The following is a 20,221-nucleotide window of genomic DNA, read 5'->3' as shown; positions in this document are numbered from 1 at the left end:
AAAGCAAAGAAACAGAGACATAGAATGAAGAACGGGTCAGTATATACCGGGGATATGAAACTATTTGAAGTCATTGAAGAACTCCCTGAACCGCAGGATGCTGTTATAAAAGAGGACTCCGGTTCAGATCCAAACTCCAAAATGGTATATAATCCTTCTTTGTGGAGACGATTCAAGAAATTCCTCACCCCGGCATGTCTGCGCCAGTACAAGCACAAGAAGACAGTCCAAGATCTAGACTGAGTGCAAGAACAAACGGGCTGTCACGAAGTAAACAACAATAACAAGATGAAGAGCATCACAGAGGTTTATATTCATGTTCAGTAAAAGTTACACATTTTGGGTTTTTCTCCGGGTGCTCCGGTTTCCCATTATTAACTTCAAAAAATGTTGCGGGGCTGTCGTGGCTGACACGCCTCTGCAGCATCGCGTGGCAGTCGGGGACAGTGCCTCTGGACTGGCAGACCGGGGTGGTGGTCCCTCTCTTCAAAAAGGGGGACCGGAGGGTGTGTTCCAACTACCGGGGAATCACACTCCTCAGCCTCCCGGGGAAAGTCTATTCCAGGGTGCTGGAGAGGAGAATTCGGCCGATAGTCGAACCTCGGATTCAAGAGGAACAATGCGGTTTTCGCCCTGGCCGTGGAACGCTGGACCAGCTCTACACCCTCCGCAGGGTGCTCGAGGGCGCATGGGAGTTTGCCCAACCAGTCCACATGTGTTTTGTGGACTTGGAGAAGGCTTTCGACTGTGTCCCACGTGGCATCCTGTGGGGGGTGCTCCGAGAGTATGGGGGTCGGAGGCCCTCTGCTGAGGGCTGTACGGTCCCTGTATGACCGGAGCAGGAGCTTGGTTCGCATTGCCGGCAGTAAGTCAGACCTGTTCCCGGTGCGTGTTGAACTCCGGCAGGGCTGCCCTTTGTCACCGGTTCTGTTCATTATTTTTATGGACAGAATTTCTAGGCGCAGCCAAGTGCCGGAGGGGGTACGGTTCGGGAGCCACTTGATTTCATCTCTGCTTTTTGCAGATGATGTGGTCTTGTTGGCTCCCTCGAGCCAGGACCTTCAGCATGCACTGGGGCGGTTTGCAGCCGAGTGTGAAGCAGCTGGGATGAGAACCAGCACCTCTAAGTCTGAGGCCATGGTTCTCGACCGGAAAAAGGTGGCTTGCACCCTCCAGGTCGGGGGAGAGTTCCTGCCTCAGGTGGAGGAGTTTAAGTATCTTGGGGTCTTGTTCACGAGTGAGGGGAGAACGGAGCGCGAGATCGACAGGCGGATCGGTGCGGCGGCCGCAGTAATGCGGTCATTGTATCGGTCCGTCGTGGTGAAGAGGGAGCTGAACCGAAAGGCAAAGCTCTCGATTTACCGGTCGATCTATGTTCCCACCCTCACCTATGGTCATGAACTCTGGGTTATTAACTTCAAAAAATCAGTCCATTCTAAATAATCAATGAATAAAGGAATTAAAATCTACATGTTTTTGTAAGCTGTGTCTCTGTAAACAACTGTTGTTTTATAGTGTACTTATTCCACATGTCACTGTTAAATGTACAATGGAAAAGAGTTTTTAGTAAAAACGTTTGTGTTTTGGCATCCTGGTACTGAAACATTAAAACACACTCATACAAATAATATATTAATAATCTCAATAAAATTTGCAGTGTTTTCTCAAATCTAAATAATAACAAAAAAAACATATAGTACATAATAACCAGGCTGTAAATATGTTTATTTTTGCTCTAAAGTTGGACATTTTAGCCTGGGATAAAGAATGACTTGATTTTGGAGCCAGCCTCCATCAGTCAGTCGAGAAACTGCGTGAATCTTCCTACATTCACCTCAATGTGGAGGTTTGATGGTTGCTACTTGGTTCCAATCCAGTTTTATTTCATTTGTATTTTATTTATGTGGTCTTAAAGCAGCCCAAAGGAGCTTTCATTTTTTGTTGAGTTTGGCTGTGCTTGTGGACAAAAGCAGTAGTGTTTAACCTGAAGGAAGGTTCCATTTTTATTTATTTTAGTTTTTTTCAGTTATATTTAATTTATTTATTTATTTAGACAGACACGGATTGAGTGGTCTTAAGACAAATGTTTATTTTTTGCATTCTGGATAGTTAAGAGATTATTAATAAGTACACTTAATACATTTATTGTGTATGTTGATATAATTTAAATTATGTTCAAATATTGCAATTTAAATTGCTAATAAAATCCTGGAATATTCTGGAAGTTTTCAAAATGTTTCTTTAGTAGTTTTTGAAAACAAAGGTTTGAATCACACCGTGTATCAGGTGAACCAATACACATGAAAGTTAGTATAAGTCAATACAGATTTATTTTGCATTGATCATTTAGCCTATCAATTAATTAGGTTCATATTCGTGACAAATGTAGCCCTGACCCACTGTGTTGCCTCACAGCAAGAAGGTTCCCGGTTCGACTCCCAGGCCCAGCAAGACCTTTGTGTGTGGAGTTTGCATGTTCTCCCTGTGCTTGCGTGGGTTCTCTCCGGTTACTCCGGTTTCCTCATCTCTTCTCTTCTCATCTCCGAAAACGTTGAGTCAAGTTTCTTAACAGGCGTTATTTGGATAAACTGAGCCCAGGTTGGGGATCTTAAAGGTTACTATTACGCCTGAAAAAATATTAAAACTTAATAAAGTGGCATATTAACAGCGCTACTGTAGCGGGTCCCGGCTGGGCCGCCCGCTAGCAGATAGATAATCCTGGAACCGGAGTACTGGAAACACACAAAATAAAATTAGTGACACCGGACCCCCACTGCTCATTCTCCAGTCCAACGGATTATATTTATTCACACATTTTCTTTAACTGTTCACTGCAACAATGAATTATCTCTGTATTAACACATTGGTATCAACCACATTTATGAAACATTTCCAGGAAATGTATATCTTAGTTTTTCTTTCAGAAATAAACCACAAAAAAAACAATATCCTTTGCATTAAACCAAAGACAAACATTTTTCTTTGTAATCATGCACAATGTCTATCACTAATCATGTAATCTCATCAATCATGTACACTCTTTTCTCAAAGTAACACACATCACTAATCATGTAATCTGAGCAATCATGTACAAACTTTTCCGTCTCTTACTGAAAGAGTATTTAGTACCTAAAGTACATAAAGTAAATTAAGTGTTCACTTAACATAACAGAATAATAATTATTGCAGTCACTAACTCACGTTATACAACATTAACATAAATGAAACGACATAGCTGACTGATAGCTTGACCTTTTGGCTTTGAACTCGGTCTTGTGTTACCATGGCAACAGCCGTAACTGGTGTTAGCTTGTAGCTTATTATCTTTAGTGCTGAGCACGACACTACACAAACACTGCTGCGCTCTCACACACACACACACACACACACACAGTAATAATGCCTAACCTGAATCATGTATCATACACACAATTCTTAATAACAACCCACAAATGCCGGGGAGCCAAAATAAATAAATAAAAAGTACATGTAATCTAGTTGCGGCAGCGGGCGCCATCTTCACATACTCAGTTGTCACGTACGCTTGGATTCACTGTACTTAGTAACTGAACTGAACTCGTAACTTTTCCACTTTATGTCTGGGATTTTCATATTAACTTAAATACATCTGAGGTCACATCAAAACATAAATAACCAATCTGGAAACACACAAAATAAAATTAGTGACACCGGACCACGACTGCTCATTCTCAAATCCAACGGATTATGAGTTTCCCGTCCTCGTCGCGCTGTGAAGAGTCGCAGCGGCGCGGGCCGGGGCCGGTGCTGCCACCCTGTGTCCGTTTCTGGTACTAAAAGTCCTTGTATGTTTCTTGTTCTCATTTTAGCAGGATGAAATGATAAAATAAAAAGATGCCAAAAACAAAGATAGCAATAAACCAAAAAGTGACTTCAGCGGAGATAAAACAATAATAATGACAATAATAATAATTCTACAAAAACACTTTTGTGAGTATCACATCACAGCTGAAATTAAAACAGCTTTTGGCACTCAGCTTCCTGATCAGGGTACGGATGAAAACGAGGGGGATTGGGGGTATTGGGACAGGCACCTGGGGGGGGTATTGAGATTGGCCCTTAGTCTCCACAACCTATAGAACAGACTGGGGGTTTAGTAATCCAGTTCACTTTCATCAAATACAGTTTTATTATTTTTTTTCTCCAACTTTATTAGGTCTTTAGTTTTAGAATAGAGCATTTTTTATTCAAAACAACAGATCTCATCTTCGTATGTTGAATTCTTTTTCTGTGAGTCCAGTGATTCTCTGTTGTTTTTCAGTCCTTCATTGAAAGCCTTTTAACTTATTATTTTATTTGTTGGTTCAACAACCTGTCACTCAGGGACAGAAACAGTCTTAACAGTGTGGTGAAAATCTGTTCCAAGATTATTGGACTCAAGCAGAGAGAACAACAGGTTTTGAGGAAGACTCAGAGTATTCTGGGAACTTCTGGGCATGTTTTAGGAAAATAATTTTCACTGCTGCCTTCAGGACGTCGTTATGCCCAACCTGTTTGTGAGGGTAATGGCTTTTCCAAGTCTTTTATCCCCTCTGCTGTCCGGCTATTAAATTTATCCTTATGGATTTGTTTGGTATGTGCATTTAGGTACCGTGTACCTTCTAGGAATGATATCACCCAGTGTTTGTATAGACTGTTTTTAATTTATTTATTGGTATCAGCACTTTATTGAACACAGCAAGAAGGTTCCCGGTTCCACTCCCAGGCCCAGCAAGACCTTTCTGTGTGGAGTTTGCATGTTCTCCCCGTGCTTGCGTGGGTTCTCACCGGTTACTCCGGTTTCCTCCCACAGTCCAAAAACATGCATGCTAGGTAAATTGATCATTCTAAATTGCCCGTAGGTGTGAGTGTGAGTGTGTCTGGTTGTTTGTGGGGACTGCGGGTAGAAACTAGCATTTCTGCTAAACCTGGTGTATTTACACTGCTTAATGTAGTGTACATTAATATGCATTGTCCCGTCTAAATAAACTTTGAAACCCCCGTTCACCCAATCTGTTTGGTCTTATTAATGTCCCGTCCCCAGCAAAAAGTGTACATGCAGGTTATGCTGTTATGTCGTCCCTACCAATGTTGAGACCAAACCTACGCCCTTGTCTATCACTATGGGAACAACAGGTTTTGAGGAAGACTCAGAGTATTCTGGGAACTTCTGGGCATGTTTTAGGAAAATCATTTTCACTGCTGCCTTCAGTTTGTCGTTATGCCCAACCTGTTTGTGAGGGTAATCGCTTTTCCAAGTCTTTTATCCCCTCTGCTGTCCGGCTATTAAATTTATCCTTATGGATTTGTTTGGTATGTGCATTTAGGTACCGTGTACCTTCTAGGAATGATATCATCCGGTGTTTGTATAGACTGTTTTTAATTTATTTATTGGTATCAGCACTTTATTGAACACAGCAAGAAGGTTCCCGGTTCGACTCCCAGGCCCAGCAAGACCTTTCTGTGTGGAGTTTGCATGTTCTCCCCGTGCTTGCGTGGGTTCTCTCCGGTTACTCCGGTTTCCTCCCACAGTCCAAAAACATGCCCGTAGGTGTGAGTGTGAGTGTGTCTGGTTGTTTGTGGGGACTGCGGGTGGAAAACAAATTTCAGATTTTTGCACACAGCTGCCAACTTTCTCTCTGTGTTTCCATTGAATGTGTTATGTGTTTGTTATGTGTGTGTTTGGGCGCAAGCTGCCGAATCAAATTGCCCAGTTCAATGGATAAATAAATGTGTCTAAATCTCGAAATCAAAATGTAATTGATTGATGTAATTGAATTGAACTAATTTGATTATATCCTGGTTTGGCATGTCATGAGTTCTTTGACAAAGAAAGGAATAAAAATATTTGACATATATTGGGTGTAATACCTAAAACCTAAGATGTGAGAAGGTAAGGAGCAGAGAAGGGGAGATTGACTCGATAAGTGATAATAAAATAGTAGAAAAAAAATCATATAAACTGTTGCACTATTTCTGGTATGCAGGGGCGAAAATCCCGGGGGGGACAGGGGGGACAAGTCCCCCCCATTAGTAAAGCTGTCCCCCCCTAGAATAATTTGAGACAGAATTAATAATTTTGGAACAATGCAGTAGTATTTAGTAGTGATGCACCAAAATGAAAATTTGTGGCCGAAACCGAAATCGAAAATAATAATAAACAGTAAAATCTCATTAGGCTACACTTAAAACAAGACTCATCACTGGAAAAAACAAAAATTTTCACCTGTTTCAAGTAAATTTTCACTTAAAATAAGTAGAAAAATCTGCCAATGGAACAAGATTTTTTTGCTTGTAATGAGAAGATAAATCTTGTTCCACTGGCAGATTTTTCTACTTATTTCAAGTGAAAATTTACTTGAAACAGGTGAAAATTTTTGTTTTTTCCAGTGATGAGTCTTGTTTTAAGTGTAATGAGATTTTTTTTAACTAAAAATGAGACATTTTAACTAGAAATAAGACAAATATTCTTGTTAAGATTTTGGGTTTTTGCAGTGTATTATGTCAGATGTGCTGTATTATTGCCACCTTCCACCTAATACCATTGTTTTGTATTTCTCTAAGAAAGGTCTTCTGCCTGTTTGCGAGATAGAGATGAAAATGTCAAAATGCTGTATTAAAGGAAGGCTAAAACTTTTATTCCTTGTCCCCCACTGGATTTATTCTCTAAAATGTTACTGTTTATTGTCCCCCCCCCCCCCCCCCCCCCCCCCAACTATGAAACGGGATTTCCGCCCCTGCTGGTATGTTTTTAACACGCACGTTTGGCTGAATCCTCTGAATCCTCTATTCAGCATCGCGGCTTCCCCGTCAAGGCTGATTTATGGGTCCGCGTCAACGCAAAGCCTACGGCGTAGGTTACGCGGCGACGTACTCCGTACTTAGCGTGTCGCCGCGTACCCTACGCCGTCGATGTAACGTGGAACCATAAATCAGCTTAAGGTGTCTGCTGCAGCGCTGCAGCGTTGCACCCCCAACCCTCCCGTGACATCACTCCTGACGGCCCGGGCAGGAGGAGTGTCCAGCAGAAATCCCCAGCCAGGCAGGCGGCAGCAAATGCAGCCGCAACTGAGGAAGCTTGTTTGGGAGCAGCGCAGCGAGGCCGAGCCTGAGCGCAGTGCGGCGGGGGAGCAGCGATGGGGAACGCGCAGGAGAAGCCGCCGGGCTGCACCGCAGCGGGCAGGCCGGCCAAGGGCTCCTCCAACGGGGCTCCGGGAGACAGCAGCCCCGCGGGCCGGCGCAGGGAGCCGCGCAGGCCCGCGGTGGATACCAGCTACCTGGATGCGCCCGCCGGGGCTCTGCCTCCTCACCTGGCCCGGCTCAAGAACCAGGGGAATCACCTCTTCAAGCACGGACAGTTCGGAGAAGCGCTGGAGACGTACACGCAGGCCATTGATGGGTGCGCTGAAGCAGGTGGGAGGAGTGCGGTTTAAAGAGCCGGGATTATGGGTCTGAGTTAACCCTTGTGATGTCTTCAGGTCAAGGGAGGAGGAAGAGAAGGAGGGAGGAAGATAAGAAGGGAGGAAAGAAGGATGGAAGGAAGGAAGGAAGGAAGGAAGGAAGGAAGGAAGGAAGGAAGGAAGGAAGGGAGAAAACAAGGAAGAAAACAAGGAAGGAAGGGAGAAAAGAGGAAGGGAAGAAGGAAGGAGAGAGCAGAAGGAAAGAAGAAAGGAAGGGAAAAAGGAAGGAAGGAAGGAAGGAAAGGGGAAGGGAGAAAAGAGGAAGGGAAGAAGGAAGGAAGGGAGAAAAGAAGGAAGGAAGGAAGGAAGGGAGAAAACAAGGAAAGAAGGAAGGAAGGGAGAAGGGAGAAAAGAGGAAGGGAAGAAGGAAAGAAAGAGCAGGAGGAAAGAAGGAAGGAAGGAAAGAGGAAGGGAAGAAGGAAGGAGAGAGCAGGAGGAAAGAAGGAAGGAAGAATTGGGTTATTTTGACCCAAAGACAACACAAGGGTTAAATCGACGCAGAGCCTACGCCGTAGGGTAGGACGTAGCCTACGCGGCGACGTGCACCGTACGGTGCGTGTCTCTGCGTTGGTGTAACGCGGAACCATAAATCAGCCTTAATTTGTCTGATTTGACTTCCCAATAAACACATCTCCTCTTGAGATCTCCTTTATGTGGTAAAAGACGTTTTGTATGAAACAGTGGTTCCAGGACAGGTAGCCCACTGATGCAAGACCTCAGTTGCAAAATTAGAAAAATTCTTACCAAACTATAGGCAAGGCAAGGCAAATTTATTTATAAAGCACATTTCACATGATAAGCATGGATTCAATGTGCTCATACATATATATACATAAACATAAACAAACAAAATTAGAAGTTTACAATAACGGAAATAGATAACAAGTATGACAAGAGAAAAAGTAATAATAACAACCATAATTACATTTTAACAAGTGTGATCACTCAGCCAACCATGTAGTTTACTCAAACGCCTGTGCAAAAAGGTACGTTTTTAGTCTGTTTTTGAAAGTGGGCACTGTTGGAGCAGACCTTAGTTCCTGCGGCAAGGATATAGTGGCTCATAAAATTCTCCAAACCCCATATGTATGAGAAAACCCTTTAAAAAGTCCTGGAATACTGTCTTGGACTTGAACTGTCATGGTGCTGTATCTTAGAAAAAAATATATAGTTATTTTACCACAAAGTGTTTCCATTTATTTTTTTTAAGCTTGAACTGCAATAAATGTAGTTTCCTTTGGAAACAAGTCTCTCATTGAAACAGTCCCACTGATGGAGTCTTCTGATGGAGCTACTGACAGCTGCAGACGGGCGGCACAGAAACTGTCACAACGCCTCTTTCAGCGCCTCTGTAGTAGCTTCATTATTATCATATACGAGCTGTTTGGCTCCAGAATCCACAACAAACTGTTCTATTATTCACATGCACGATGTCTCCCTGTTTACTAAAGCAGGATGCACGCTCCCCCCATCCTGCAGTCAGAGGGAACGGTTGCTTTAGTTTAGTTTATATCCAGACCCTGCAGCTGAGCCGGGAAGCCTGACAGGAGACTTATCAATGCAGAGGATCATTTTAGCACTTTAGAAATATGTATGTATATATATATATATATATATATATATATATATATATATATATATATATATATATTAGGAATGGGCGATATTTTACCGTTCACGATAAACCGTCAAAAAAATTCCCCACGGTAAGAATTTGTATCTCACGGTAAAAACGATACATTCCCGTTGATGATGTTTTTGTGTAAAGCTGATTTATGGAAGGAAGGAAGGAAGGAAGGAAGGAAGGAAGGAAGGAAGGAAGGAAGGAAGGAAGGAAGGAAGGAAGGAAGGAAGGAAGGAAGGAAGGAAGGAAGGAAGGAAGGAAGGAAGGAAGGAAGAAAAGAGGAAGGGAAGAAGGAAGGAAGGAAGGAAGGAAGAAAAGAGGAAGGGAAGAAGGAAGGAAGGAAGGAAGGAAGGAAGGAAGGAAGGGGGAGAAGGAAGGGAGAAAACAAGGAAAGGAGAAAGGAAGGGAGAAAAGAGGAAGGGAAGAAGGAAGGAGAGAGCAGGAGGAAAGAAGGAAGGAAAAAAGAAGGAAGGAAGGAAGGAAGGAAGGAAAGGGGAGAAGGAAGGGAGAAAACAAGGAAAGGAGGAAGGAAGGAGAGCAGGAGGAAAGAAGGAAGGAAGGAAGGAAGGAAGGAAGGAAAGGGGAGAAGGAAGGGAGAAAACAAGGAAAGGAGGAAGGAAGGAGAGCAGGAGGAAAGAAGGAAGGAAATGAGCCTGAAAGAAAGAAAGAAAGAAAGAAAGAAAGAAAGAAAGAAAGAAAGAAAGAAAGAAAGAAAGAAAGAAAGAAAGAAAGAAAGAAAGAAAGAAAGAAAGAAAGGAAGATAAATTCCCGTTGATGACGTTTTTGTGTAACAAACATGGCGGATCAGAGAGCGAGATAGATTTATAGTTACAAAGGTGGAGTTGAATTGGTATTTTTTTTATCGTTATCGTGATAAATGCCAGAAATTATCGTGATACATTTTTTAGTCCATACCGCCCATCCCTAATATATATATATATATATGATAAGGCACTGACAACAATGCATGTCGTCTTTTTAAACTTGTAATCTTTGATTTTGAGCAGTATATGTGTAGAGCTGATGTTCTGCTAGCCACCATGAAGAAGCAGCAGGAAGATAGAAGAAAGTAGAAAATGACTCAGCCTTCGGGAGGACTATTTACACCTCCATCCATCCATCCCCTCCGGTCAGCTGAAAATGTGTTGCCTCTGTTGTCTCTTGATCTCCACTGCAGCACCCCGGGAACAAGTGGCCCCATCAGTGATATAACTAGAGGAAAAGTAGTGCACGCCTGGCCTCTGTGTCTGAGATCAAAGATAACATGAGTGCTCTTTCAGAGTCTGGCCTGTACGATGAGTGGTTACCGCAGTTGTTCCTCTGCAGGCCTTGATAGTCCAGAAGACCTGTGTATTCTCTACTCCAACAGAGCTGCCTGCTACCTGAAGGATGGAAACAGCAGCGACTGCATACAAGACTGCACCAAGTACGTGATCCGCCTCAGTTATGTCTGTTCAAGGAGGGTTTTTAGTGTTAAAGACATTGCAAATAGTCGGGGGCTCACGCTGTCACGGAAGAGTTTAAATACGTGCACCATGGGCTGATGAATATATGCATGAGTTTACTTTTTTATGATGTTTCTCGTGTAAAGGAGGTAGATAACTGGATAAAAGAACTGATGCAGAACCAGAATAAGAGGTTTAGTCTGGTGTGTACATGCAGCCTGACATTTTGAACACATTTTGCTCAAAGGCAGATGTTTGGCATGTAGAACTGGTCTTTGTAATCCTAAAATCACATTTTTGAGAAATTGTAGCTTAATTGTGTTGAAAATAATTGAATAATTCAATACGTAAGCTATTTTATATGTTGGCGTATTAATGAAATATTTCCGAAATATACCTTCCTGAAACGGTCGGAGATTTGTGTTTTTAATCGCATTTTAATTTCATGCTTTAAAGAACTGTTTTAAGTTTTCCTGTCACGTGACCATTACATGTCCGACCTTGAATAGACATTTATATATCTTGATAATCTGCTTCAAATTGGTTACTTCTTCTTAAAGACAGAAATAAATCATCTGACTGTTTTCCTTATTGTGTTTGGGGAATGCGGCAGCCGTTCAGCTAAATACTTACCGTACAGAAGTTTACATGAGCGGTAAAGCTGCAGCTCAGACACACGTGTGGACCTGTGGAGCTGTTTGATCCGCTCTCTTTGCTTCCCTCTGGTTGTTTCAGGGCGTTGGAGCTGCAGCCCTACTCCTTGAAGCCCCTGTTGCGCAGAGCTCTGGCTTATGAGTCACTGGAGCGCTACAGGAAGGCTTACGTGGATTATAAGACTGTCCTGCAGATGGACACCGGGGTTCAGGCCGCGCACGACAGCATCCACAGGTCAGTCAGGGACAAAAACCAAAGAAAAAGTTGAGATTTGGTGCTCAGAATTCATGTTGTTCAATGCACCCATCTTTTTAGTTGACTCGACACCGACGATCCTGATTTCTGTCACTCTGAAATCAGCGGTCAGCCTCACAGACAGAACCAACATTTGGACATAGGCCTACTTTGTTTTGCAAAGTTAAAAACCCTGTGACCCACTCTGGGCGCTCTGACGTAAACTCATCAGAGCGCTCAGAATCTTAAAGATTTTAATGAAAAACATTTGAGCTGTTCAGAGTTGTTTAATTTAGTGATGTTAGTGAATGTTCGGTAACCGAAATTGTTCGGCCGAAAATAGCAAAAAAAAACACCCTCGTGTTCGGTGGAATAAGTGGGTTAAAAAACGAACAATTACCTGTAATAACGGCGTGTTTAGATGACGCAAAAGAAGTGGATAAAACAAAATAAAGAAAAAGAAAAATCAATCCCTTTCCCATATTAATACTTGTATGGGAAAGGGATGGATTTTCTTTTTCTTTATTTTGTTTTATCCACTTCTTTTTCACTTTTTTTGTTTTGTTTTAAGGCCTATGTTACAATCTTTCAGCAGTCAGTTATAGGCCTAATGTAAGCTCAAAGATGGCTAAAAAAATTATTTTGCTAATTTATTTAATTATTGTGCCTTGTTGGTATAATGCCTGCTGGAATATTTTAAAAAATGCTAGGAAATTAAAAAATGTTCAGTTGTTCATGTTCAAAAAATATTTCTACCTTTTAATTTTGTAAAAGATTTTTTTCTTTGAAAAGCCATGCCTAAAGCACATTTATTTGATTTATGCAATGGTGAAAAAATTGGCCAAATAAATGGAAAAACTGCGAGGAACCATTGTTCGGTATGTTATTCGGTATTCAGCCAAGTGTTTATTATTATTTTCGGTTTCGGTTTCGGCCACAATTTTTCATTTCGGTGCATCACTAGTTTAATTAAAACTTAATAACCCAATTTCAGCGTTTAAGAAACCCGCTGAGACGGGGCTTCTGGATGGTACTGTAACGAACGGGCTGTTCTTGTTCAATAACAGTTAATCATGTGATTTCACCCTGCAACAATGTGAAGAAGATCTGTTCACGTATAGTTTTACTTCACTGGAATCTCGAACCATCTGTCCCACAGACCGTCCCCATATCACCAACTTTAACCCACCGATGACAGATTACACATTTACCTGACGTTTCAGACGTAAACTGGCAACACGTGACGTTTTATCCAAAGTGGGCCGTTAGTTAAGCTACTGCAGAATGTGTTATTTTACTCTCCTTGACTTTTGGCAGAATCACAAAGCTGCTGATTGAACAAGATGGGCCTGAGTGGAGGGAAAAGCTGCCAGAGATTCCCAAAGTCCCTCTCTCCGTCCAGCAGCAGCACCGGGAGAAGCCGGCCAGCATTGAGATGGCCCAGGCCCGGGCCGCGAGGGCTGCTCAAAGTGAAGGTATAACACATCACATCTTAACATGGACACTGCATAAATGCATAAACTGGTCGTTTTTTTCCCTGTGAACAAGGATATCTGCAACTACTATCAGATATTATAATTGTCTGACAAACCAGATGAAGTTCAAGTTTTAAAAAAGAGGCCTTTGACTCGTGGGATCAGACGTCAGCTGTCACTCAGAACCGGTGTTTAAATGCTGAGCAGCGCTGAAGGCGCTCCAGCTGACGCTGTGTGTGTGTGTGTGTGTGTGTGTGTGTGTGTGTGTGTGTGTGTGTGTGTGTGTGTGTGTGTGTGTGTGTGTGTGTGTGTGTGTGTGTGTGTGTGTGTGTGTGTGTGTGTGTGTGTGTGTGTGTGTGTGTGTGTTGGGGAGAGGGGGTTGTGGACCGGTGGACCATCAATAATGCAGAGGGAAGCTGATCCAAGCAGACTGGTGCTGCTGTAACGGAACAATCCGGGTCAGGTTTCGTCTTGGCTTAAACCTGGATATAGAACAAACATCAGTTTGCTTTATGTTCCCGACTCGTCCTCTGGTTAAAGAAACGATACCAACAGACTCCATCTCTCCACCAAATTATGTTTTGCTTAATTGAAGAAAACAACTTTCTCTTTTCTCTTGTTACTTGCTGTTAAAGTGAATCAGACTACGGGACTGTTGTCCCAGAACTCATGTTAGTTCCTGTGTTGTTCCCCGGGCCTCAGACATCAGTGGAAGTACCTTTTTCTCCCGTCTTGGTTCCTGTCTTCAGGTCTCTCTCCCAGTTCCAGTCCCAGTTTTAGTCCCCTGACCCAGACCAAGTGCCTCCTGTGTTTCTGCTGAATCAGATCTGGCAACACGCTTGAGTTTCAAATGACAAACCTTTTTTTTTTTTTTTGTCGTCTTTCCATTAAAGGAGATTGAGGCAGGATTTATGAAAAAAATTCATATACGTTTTAAGTTTTCTAATAATAATGTCAGATGAAGCGTTCCAAACCAAAAAGAATGAGCCCTCTAGTGTATCTCTCCGTTGCCTTGAACAGGCTGTGTGCTGCAAAATGTGCTGCAGTGCTGGGGCCGAGTGTCCCGCGCTGTCCTGCAGATGTGACGTCACATGACGCTGCATGCACGTTCTCCCCGTTCTCCCGTGCCGGCTTCACTGTTGGCTGCAGTACCCCCGACGGCCGTCGTGGTGAAGGGTGGCGCTAGAGAGTCTCATTTCTTAAAAGGAGCCTCAAGCTCCTTTAAATAACTATGTACACCTTGAATATCCAGTTTACTGTGGTGTATTACACCATTGTAACTAGTGTTGATGACCAAAACTCACAAAGTACAGCATGAATCCAGTAAAACATGTTGCTACCTTTACCTGAGGAGTTGATGTCCTTTTCTGTGTTCTTAAACAAAGTTTTCTTTGTTGATATTCTTATGACTTAGTATCAGACTCGAGTAGGGTTTGGGCGGTCTGTGGTTCAGGTTGGACTCGTTGCCTCTGACAGTTTCACCAGTGTGCAATTGTGCAATTGATAGAAGAAGCAGCGCACGGACTAAACTGCCGTCTGTGGAGATCTCCATAGACGGAGATGGTGTCGTGGCTCATAGAGGAGAGAGATGGACAAGAACAACACAGTTTAAATACAACTAATGTTGAGAGAGATTCATTACATTTCTAATTGATTTTAAGGTGAAACCAGTTTAAACAGGTTCATTATTTTGGAAATTAAGCAAACTAATGGTTAGAAGGTGGTGGAAAATTGTTTATAACCACAAAAGCAACATCTTGGAAGCTCTGAGCTATTAGGAATAAGAAAGCCATGACTTTTACAGGTGAAGATCTTGAATATGCATATATATGCATCTTAATTTTCTTGGTAAATGTTCAAATATTTATACAGAATGTTGTTTTTTTTTTAGGGTTTAGCTAAGTTTGAGTAACTTATTCTTGAATTACTTTATAACAGTATTATTTGGTAGTTTCCATCTGTCATGGTGTTTAAAATGTTTTAAACTCTATATAAAAAAATCAGCAGCTCTGAGTTCTGGTTTGTGGCAGGTTCCTCCGCGTGCATTTCCTCGAGTTTGTGCACTTGCCTGCTTGTTTTTACACAAGTCATCAGATGTAGCGGCTTTCTCAGCACGGCAGACAGCTAACGGAGGAGGAATCGACTCTTCTCTTCTGCTCCAAAGCATTTATTGATGAACCCCGAAACCCTTGGGGGGAAACTCCTCCTGGCATGTGTGGAAGAAAAAAACAAGATCTGATGAGGAGATTATAGAGTCACTTAAGGCTATCGATGACTCTTTTTTTGGTATAAAACCGTTTTTTCTGTCAACAGCCAGAAAACAAGAGGCCCGCTTTACTTTGCTGAAACAAGAAGGCAACGATCTGGTCCAGAAGGGCCAGTTTGAAGAGGCTCTGCAGAAATACGCCGACTGTCTCTCGATGAAGCCGGATGAGTGCTCTCTTTACACAAACAGGTATGAATGAAGCACGGACGCACGCACCCAAACATCCAGATCTTACTCTCAGACCCATTCTGACGTCTGCAGATCATCTTATTTAGGAACATTAGAACTGAACAGTAGAGGTTAATAGAACCAGTACTCGAGTTGTAAAAAAAGAATCAGGGGGGATGGTGGATTTTATCATATGGGGACAGATAATTTGTGCTGATTACAAATAATATAATATATTACAAATAATAGCAGTGACCAAAACAGCTGCAGAAATACTGCAGGAATGACATAGCAGCAGTTAAATACAGCCTTCTGTAAGCTTTAAATATCCACTGGGCTTACATCAAATACATCAAAACACAACAATAAAAAACACTTTTCTGAACTTATCAATATGACTCTGTCCTTCACAGGATAAGTAAAATGGATCACTGCAAAAACTCAAAATCTTAACAAGAATATTTGTCTTATTTCTAGTTAAAATGTCTCATTTTAGTCAAAAAACTCTCATTACACTTAAAACAAGACTCATCACTGGAAAAAACAACAATTTTCACCTGTTTCAAGTAGATTTTCACTTGAAATAAGTAGAAAAATCTGCCAGTGGAACAAGATTTTTTTTGCTTGTAATGAGAAGATAAATCTTGTCCCACTGGCAGATTTTTCTACTTATTTCAAGTGAAAATTTACTTGAAACAGGTGAAAATTGTCAAATAAGTTATTTTTCTGGTAATGACTCTTGTTTTAAGTGTAATGAGATTTTTTGACTAAAAATTAGACATTTTAACTAGAAATAAGACAAATATTCCTGGTAAGATTTTGAGTTTTTGCAGTGTGGTGACTAACTTTAGAGATGTTGATGTGTATTAGAAGATGGTTTTTTTTTTTTTAAACCTCCCCTAGAGCTATTTGTCTCCTGAAACTGAATCGCTTTGAGGAGGCGAAGCGGGACTGCGACTCGGCGCTGCAGCTGGAACCGACCAACAAGAAGGCCTTCTACAGACGGGCCCTGGCGTTCAAGGGCTTACAGGTGTCCTGCACGGCTCACCGCAGATGTCGGGTCGGACTGATGAGCTGTTGGGTTGCTAATGACTTCTTCTTCTTCCAGGATTACCTCTCTGCCAGCAGCGACCTGCAGGAGGTCCTGCAGCTGGACCCCAAAGTACGGGAGGCCGAGCAGGAGCTGGAGACGGTGACGGGCCTGCTGAGGCAAAGTCTGATGCACAAAGATGTGCACACTGCAAGGGTAAGAGCACGAGACCTTCGGTGCACGCACCTGCACTGATTTACCGCAGGTTGGTCTGTGTCGAGGACAAACCACACAGAAACTAACTCTTGATCCCTTCCCTTGATCCGCAGGTGTGAGGACACCGCGGTGCACAGGTGGAAACCTTTCCTGGCATGCTAAAGTTTGGGCACCTTTTGGTAACCGTTTCTGTGAATAATTAAGTGAGAAGTGGGTGAACTGAAGGGGGGGGGGGGGTGTCATTTAAATCTTATCAAAACCAACTTAATTTTAGCCAAAATTTACAAATAACTTTCACCAAATTCTCAAACCTCATTCAACTAATGATCGCTCTGGCTCCTTCGGAGCTGAACATGTATCACATCATTCAGAGCTTTTTAAATATTCAGACTCCTCTAAGCAAAGATTACCTAAAAAATAAAAAGTTCAGCCTGCAAGGCAGAGGAAGGCTATTAGATGAAAGAAAAACATGCACAGGAAGCTTTTCCCTCAGCTGAACAGGAAATGTGAAAGTCAAGTAGGTCTGGAAAACCAGGACTATTTGTCTTTTATTAGTCGCTTGGAAGCCATTAAACCAGAACTACAAAGAATGTGGCTGAACTCTTTCCGCGGTGACGTAAACCTGCAGGCCGCAGCTCAGCAGGACTTTTACACCTCTCAGCTGCGTGGACCCGAAACGAGACGTCTCTGCTGCGTGCAACGTGCACGGAGGCCGGCCAGCGCCGCAGCTCTGCTCTGCTCCGTTTGCAGTGTGTCAAATGCAAACATCAGCACAACCTCCAAATACATGACCTTACATAAGGGAAGCTTTATCTAAAAGCAACATCGGCTAACATCAAGGCACATGTGACCTGCTCCCATTAACTACTACTTCCGTTATGATGTAATGTGTAAATATAGTTTTACCTGACGGCTGCATATTGCTGATGTGAGGAAGGAGTGTGTAATGTGTGCCTTAATAAAGATTTCTTCCAGTTAGGGTGAAATATGCCACGATTAAAGGGTTTATTTTTGTTTGCTTTGAAGATATTTGGTTGCAAACACGTCGAGCTCTGAGGGGAAACGACTTGAAGTGAAGAACCGTGTCAAAGAGGCAGAACACTGGAAGATTTTAAAAGGGTAAAATATCCCACGTTACGGGACAGATCTGAGCTTCCATGTCTGAACACACAACCTGTCTCCTATAACATGAGCTGAAGATGGTGACCAAATGATTCAGGGGGACACAGTCGTTCGTTTCGCTCGAAAAAGATGTGCCTCCTGTTTAACAAACTCCAAACTTTGGAATCACAATGGTTATTTATTATACCTGACGGGTCTGCCTGTGCATGTTGTCGGGACAGATTGTACCCTTTAGGAACCACAAAAATGAACATTTGCTGCTTAGTTTACTTCCCAATTTCACACTCAGAGTTAAATATAACATTCAAAAGAATTTAAGGCCCCTTTCTCTTAAAATAGCCAAATGAAACATCTTGTGGTCTGCTGATACTACGGGATGTTACCCTTTCCTCCTGGGTGGGACTGCACCCACACACCTGGAGCGTTTCAGGACAGCTGTTGTTCTGTGCTGGTGACACGTTCACCCGCTGCACCTCCATCCCCCTTCTGAAGAGACGAGGTGGGACTCAAACCAGCGGTTTCAACCGGCTGAGACCCGTGACCTGGTTCAGACGGAGGGAGAATACACCCACTTTATCTGTCCAGCTTATGACACTTATGAGCTGGACAGGTACACTGCAAAAACTCAAAATCTTAATATTTGTCTTATTCCTAGTTAAAATGTCTCATTTTTAGTCAAAAAATCTCTTTACACTTAAAACAAGACTGGAAAAAACAACAATTTTCCCCTGTTTCAAGTAAATTTTCGCTTGAAATAAGTAGAAAAATCATGCAGTGGGACAAGATTTATCTTCTCATTACAAACAAAAAATATTTTTCTACTTATTTTAAGTGAAAATCTACTTGAAACAGGTGAAAATTGTTTTTTCCAGTGATGAGTCTTGTTTTAAGTGTAATGAGATTTTCCTTTGACTAAAAATTAAACATTTTAGAAATAAGACAAAATTCGTGTTAAGATTTTGAGTTTTTGCAGTGTAATGACGCTTCTGAAGCATCTCGCATCAATCCTCAGACATCAAATAAACTCGGGATAGCCCAATGTGCCCCCCCCCCAAAGAAAATCTCTTTTTCAAAATGAAAACCTCATCTAAATGAATAAAAATGATGTAAAGCTTGACTTAAGTTTTGTTTCTATAACTTAATGGAATGTAAAAGCATGTCCTGTATGTAAATAGACTGCAAGTGTAAATAAAGTACATGACTGCTTTAATGTGCCTTTTTGGTTTTTAATGGTTCCATTTAACACAACTTTATATGGCTTTCATCAGATTGTTTCACAATAATTCACCAATAATTCAACCATCACTTTCAGTTATGTGCCGAAACAAGACTAGAGGCTTGATTTAGGAGTTTATTTTATATAAGGATATGCATTTACATGCACATTCTGAAGCAGATAATGATGAAATACATGTTTTAAAAGAGGAAATGCCTCTTTTGATCCAAAAAAAAAAAAAAAGAAAAAAAAGTCTGGCACTATTCTTTAAATAAAGTAATTAAGCAGGTCATTTCAGTGGAGGGTACAGAAAAGGTTTTGAGAGGTTTTTGAGGTGCACTAAAACTCTCGTGTCACTGTGAGGGGCAGACCTTTGCTCTCGGGCAGCTGACATGCTGCTACTTAGTCTGCACGTTAACGTCAAACTTTGCTCACTTACAGGAATCTTCTCACAACATCAAGCCGATCAAAGGTTTTGGTAAAATCTGGCTTAAATCAAATGTTCGGTGACTGAACTTAATGGACAAGAAATATTCTCCAGGTGCCGTCGGCGCCACGAGGAAGCTACCTGAGCGCGGTCTTTGGTAGGTTCAGCCAACGGCCGGGACTGCAGGAACGGGGAGTGTTTATCAAGTTTACATCCATTTATAGTATTTTCTGAGGCAGTTATAATAAAGTCTTGTGATTTTTATGTTTACCGTATGAAGACACACAGAATGAAAAAAAATGAACACTGTACACGAGAGGTTTCCCAAAAAAGGCACTGTAGGTTGAACAAATAGAAAACGATTAGAAATCAATAATTTGTGAAGATTTAAGAAAAAAAATGTAATGAAAATACACAAAGCTAAATTAAAAAAACAAAACATAAAAACATTTGAATATGACAAGAAAATCTCTATCATTGCTGTACATTCACTACTTAATATTGAAGAAGCTCAAAGTGTTAGATACATTGCACAAAACAAAAATAATCGTGTATAAAGCCAATGTGTGTGCTTGTTGGTGCATTTGCTCATGGTATCGTAACTTGAAAGCTTCTTTTATTGCAAATATACGCTTCTTTCCTCTCCAGTTTGAGCTTTAATAAGCCATGTGAAATATATGAACTGGTGCATCATATTTAAAAACATGAGCTTTTTATTTTACCCCATTGATTAAAAGAATAATTTTAAAATTCCCTTTTTTGAATTAATCTCTCATAATTCAAATACATTCAAAGAAAAAAGACAACAAAAACCAACAGGGGTGATGGGGTAAATCTAAATGTGTGCAGGGAAAAATAAAAATCTC

The 20,221-nt window shown here is 41.7% G+C and overlaps 1 protein-coding gene across 1 annotated transcript; it reads left to right on the top strand.

Moving 5' to 3' along the window:
* Positions 1 to 7,027: 7,027 nt before the first annotated feature.
* Positions 7,028 to 18,910, top strand: spag1a (sperm associated antigen 1a). The gene is made up of 8 exons (XM_061742421.1): positions 7,028 to 7,431; positions 10,429 to 10,528; positions 11,283 to 11,435; positions 12,753 to 12,910; positions 15,224 to 15,365; positions 16,248 to 16,374; positions 16,453 to 16,590; positions 16,704 to 18,910. Exons 1-8 carry the CDS (start codon positions 7,155 to 7,157, stop codon positions 16,707 to 16,709), a joined length of 1,101 nt encoding a protein of 366 aa, XP_061598405.1. The 5' UTR covers positions 7,028 to 7,154; the 3' UTR covers positions 16,710 to 18,910.
* Positions 18,911 to 20,221: the final 1,311 nt, after the last annotated feature.

The sequence above is a fragment of the Cololabis saira genome, chromosome 15 (assembly GCF_033807715.1).
Source record: "Cololabis saira isolate AMF1-May2022 chromosome 15, fColSai1.1, whole genome shotgun sequence".
In the NCBI taxonomy this organism is placed as follows: domain Eukaryota; kingdom Metazoa; phylum Chordata; class Actinopteri; order Beloniformes; family Belonidae; genus Cololabis; species Cololabis saira.
The sequence above is the reverse complement of the archived record's forward strand: the minus strand, read 5'-3'. Positions and strand labels throughout refer to the sequence as shown.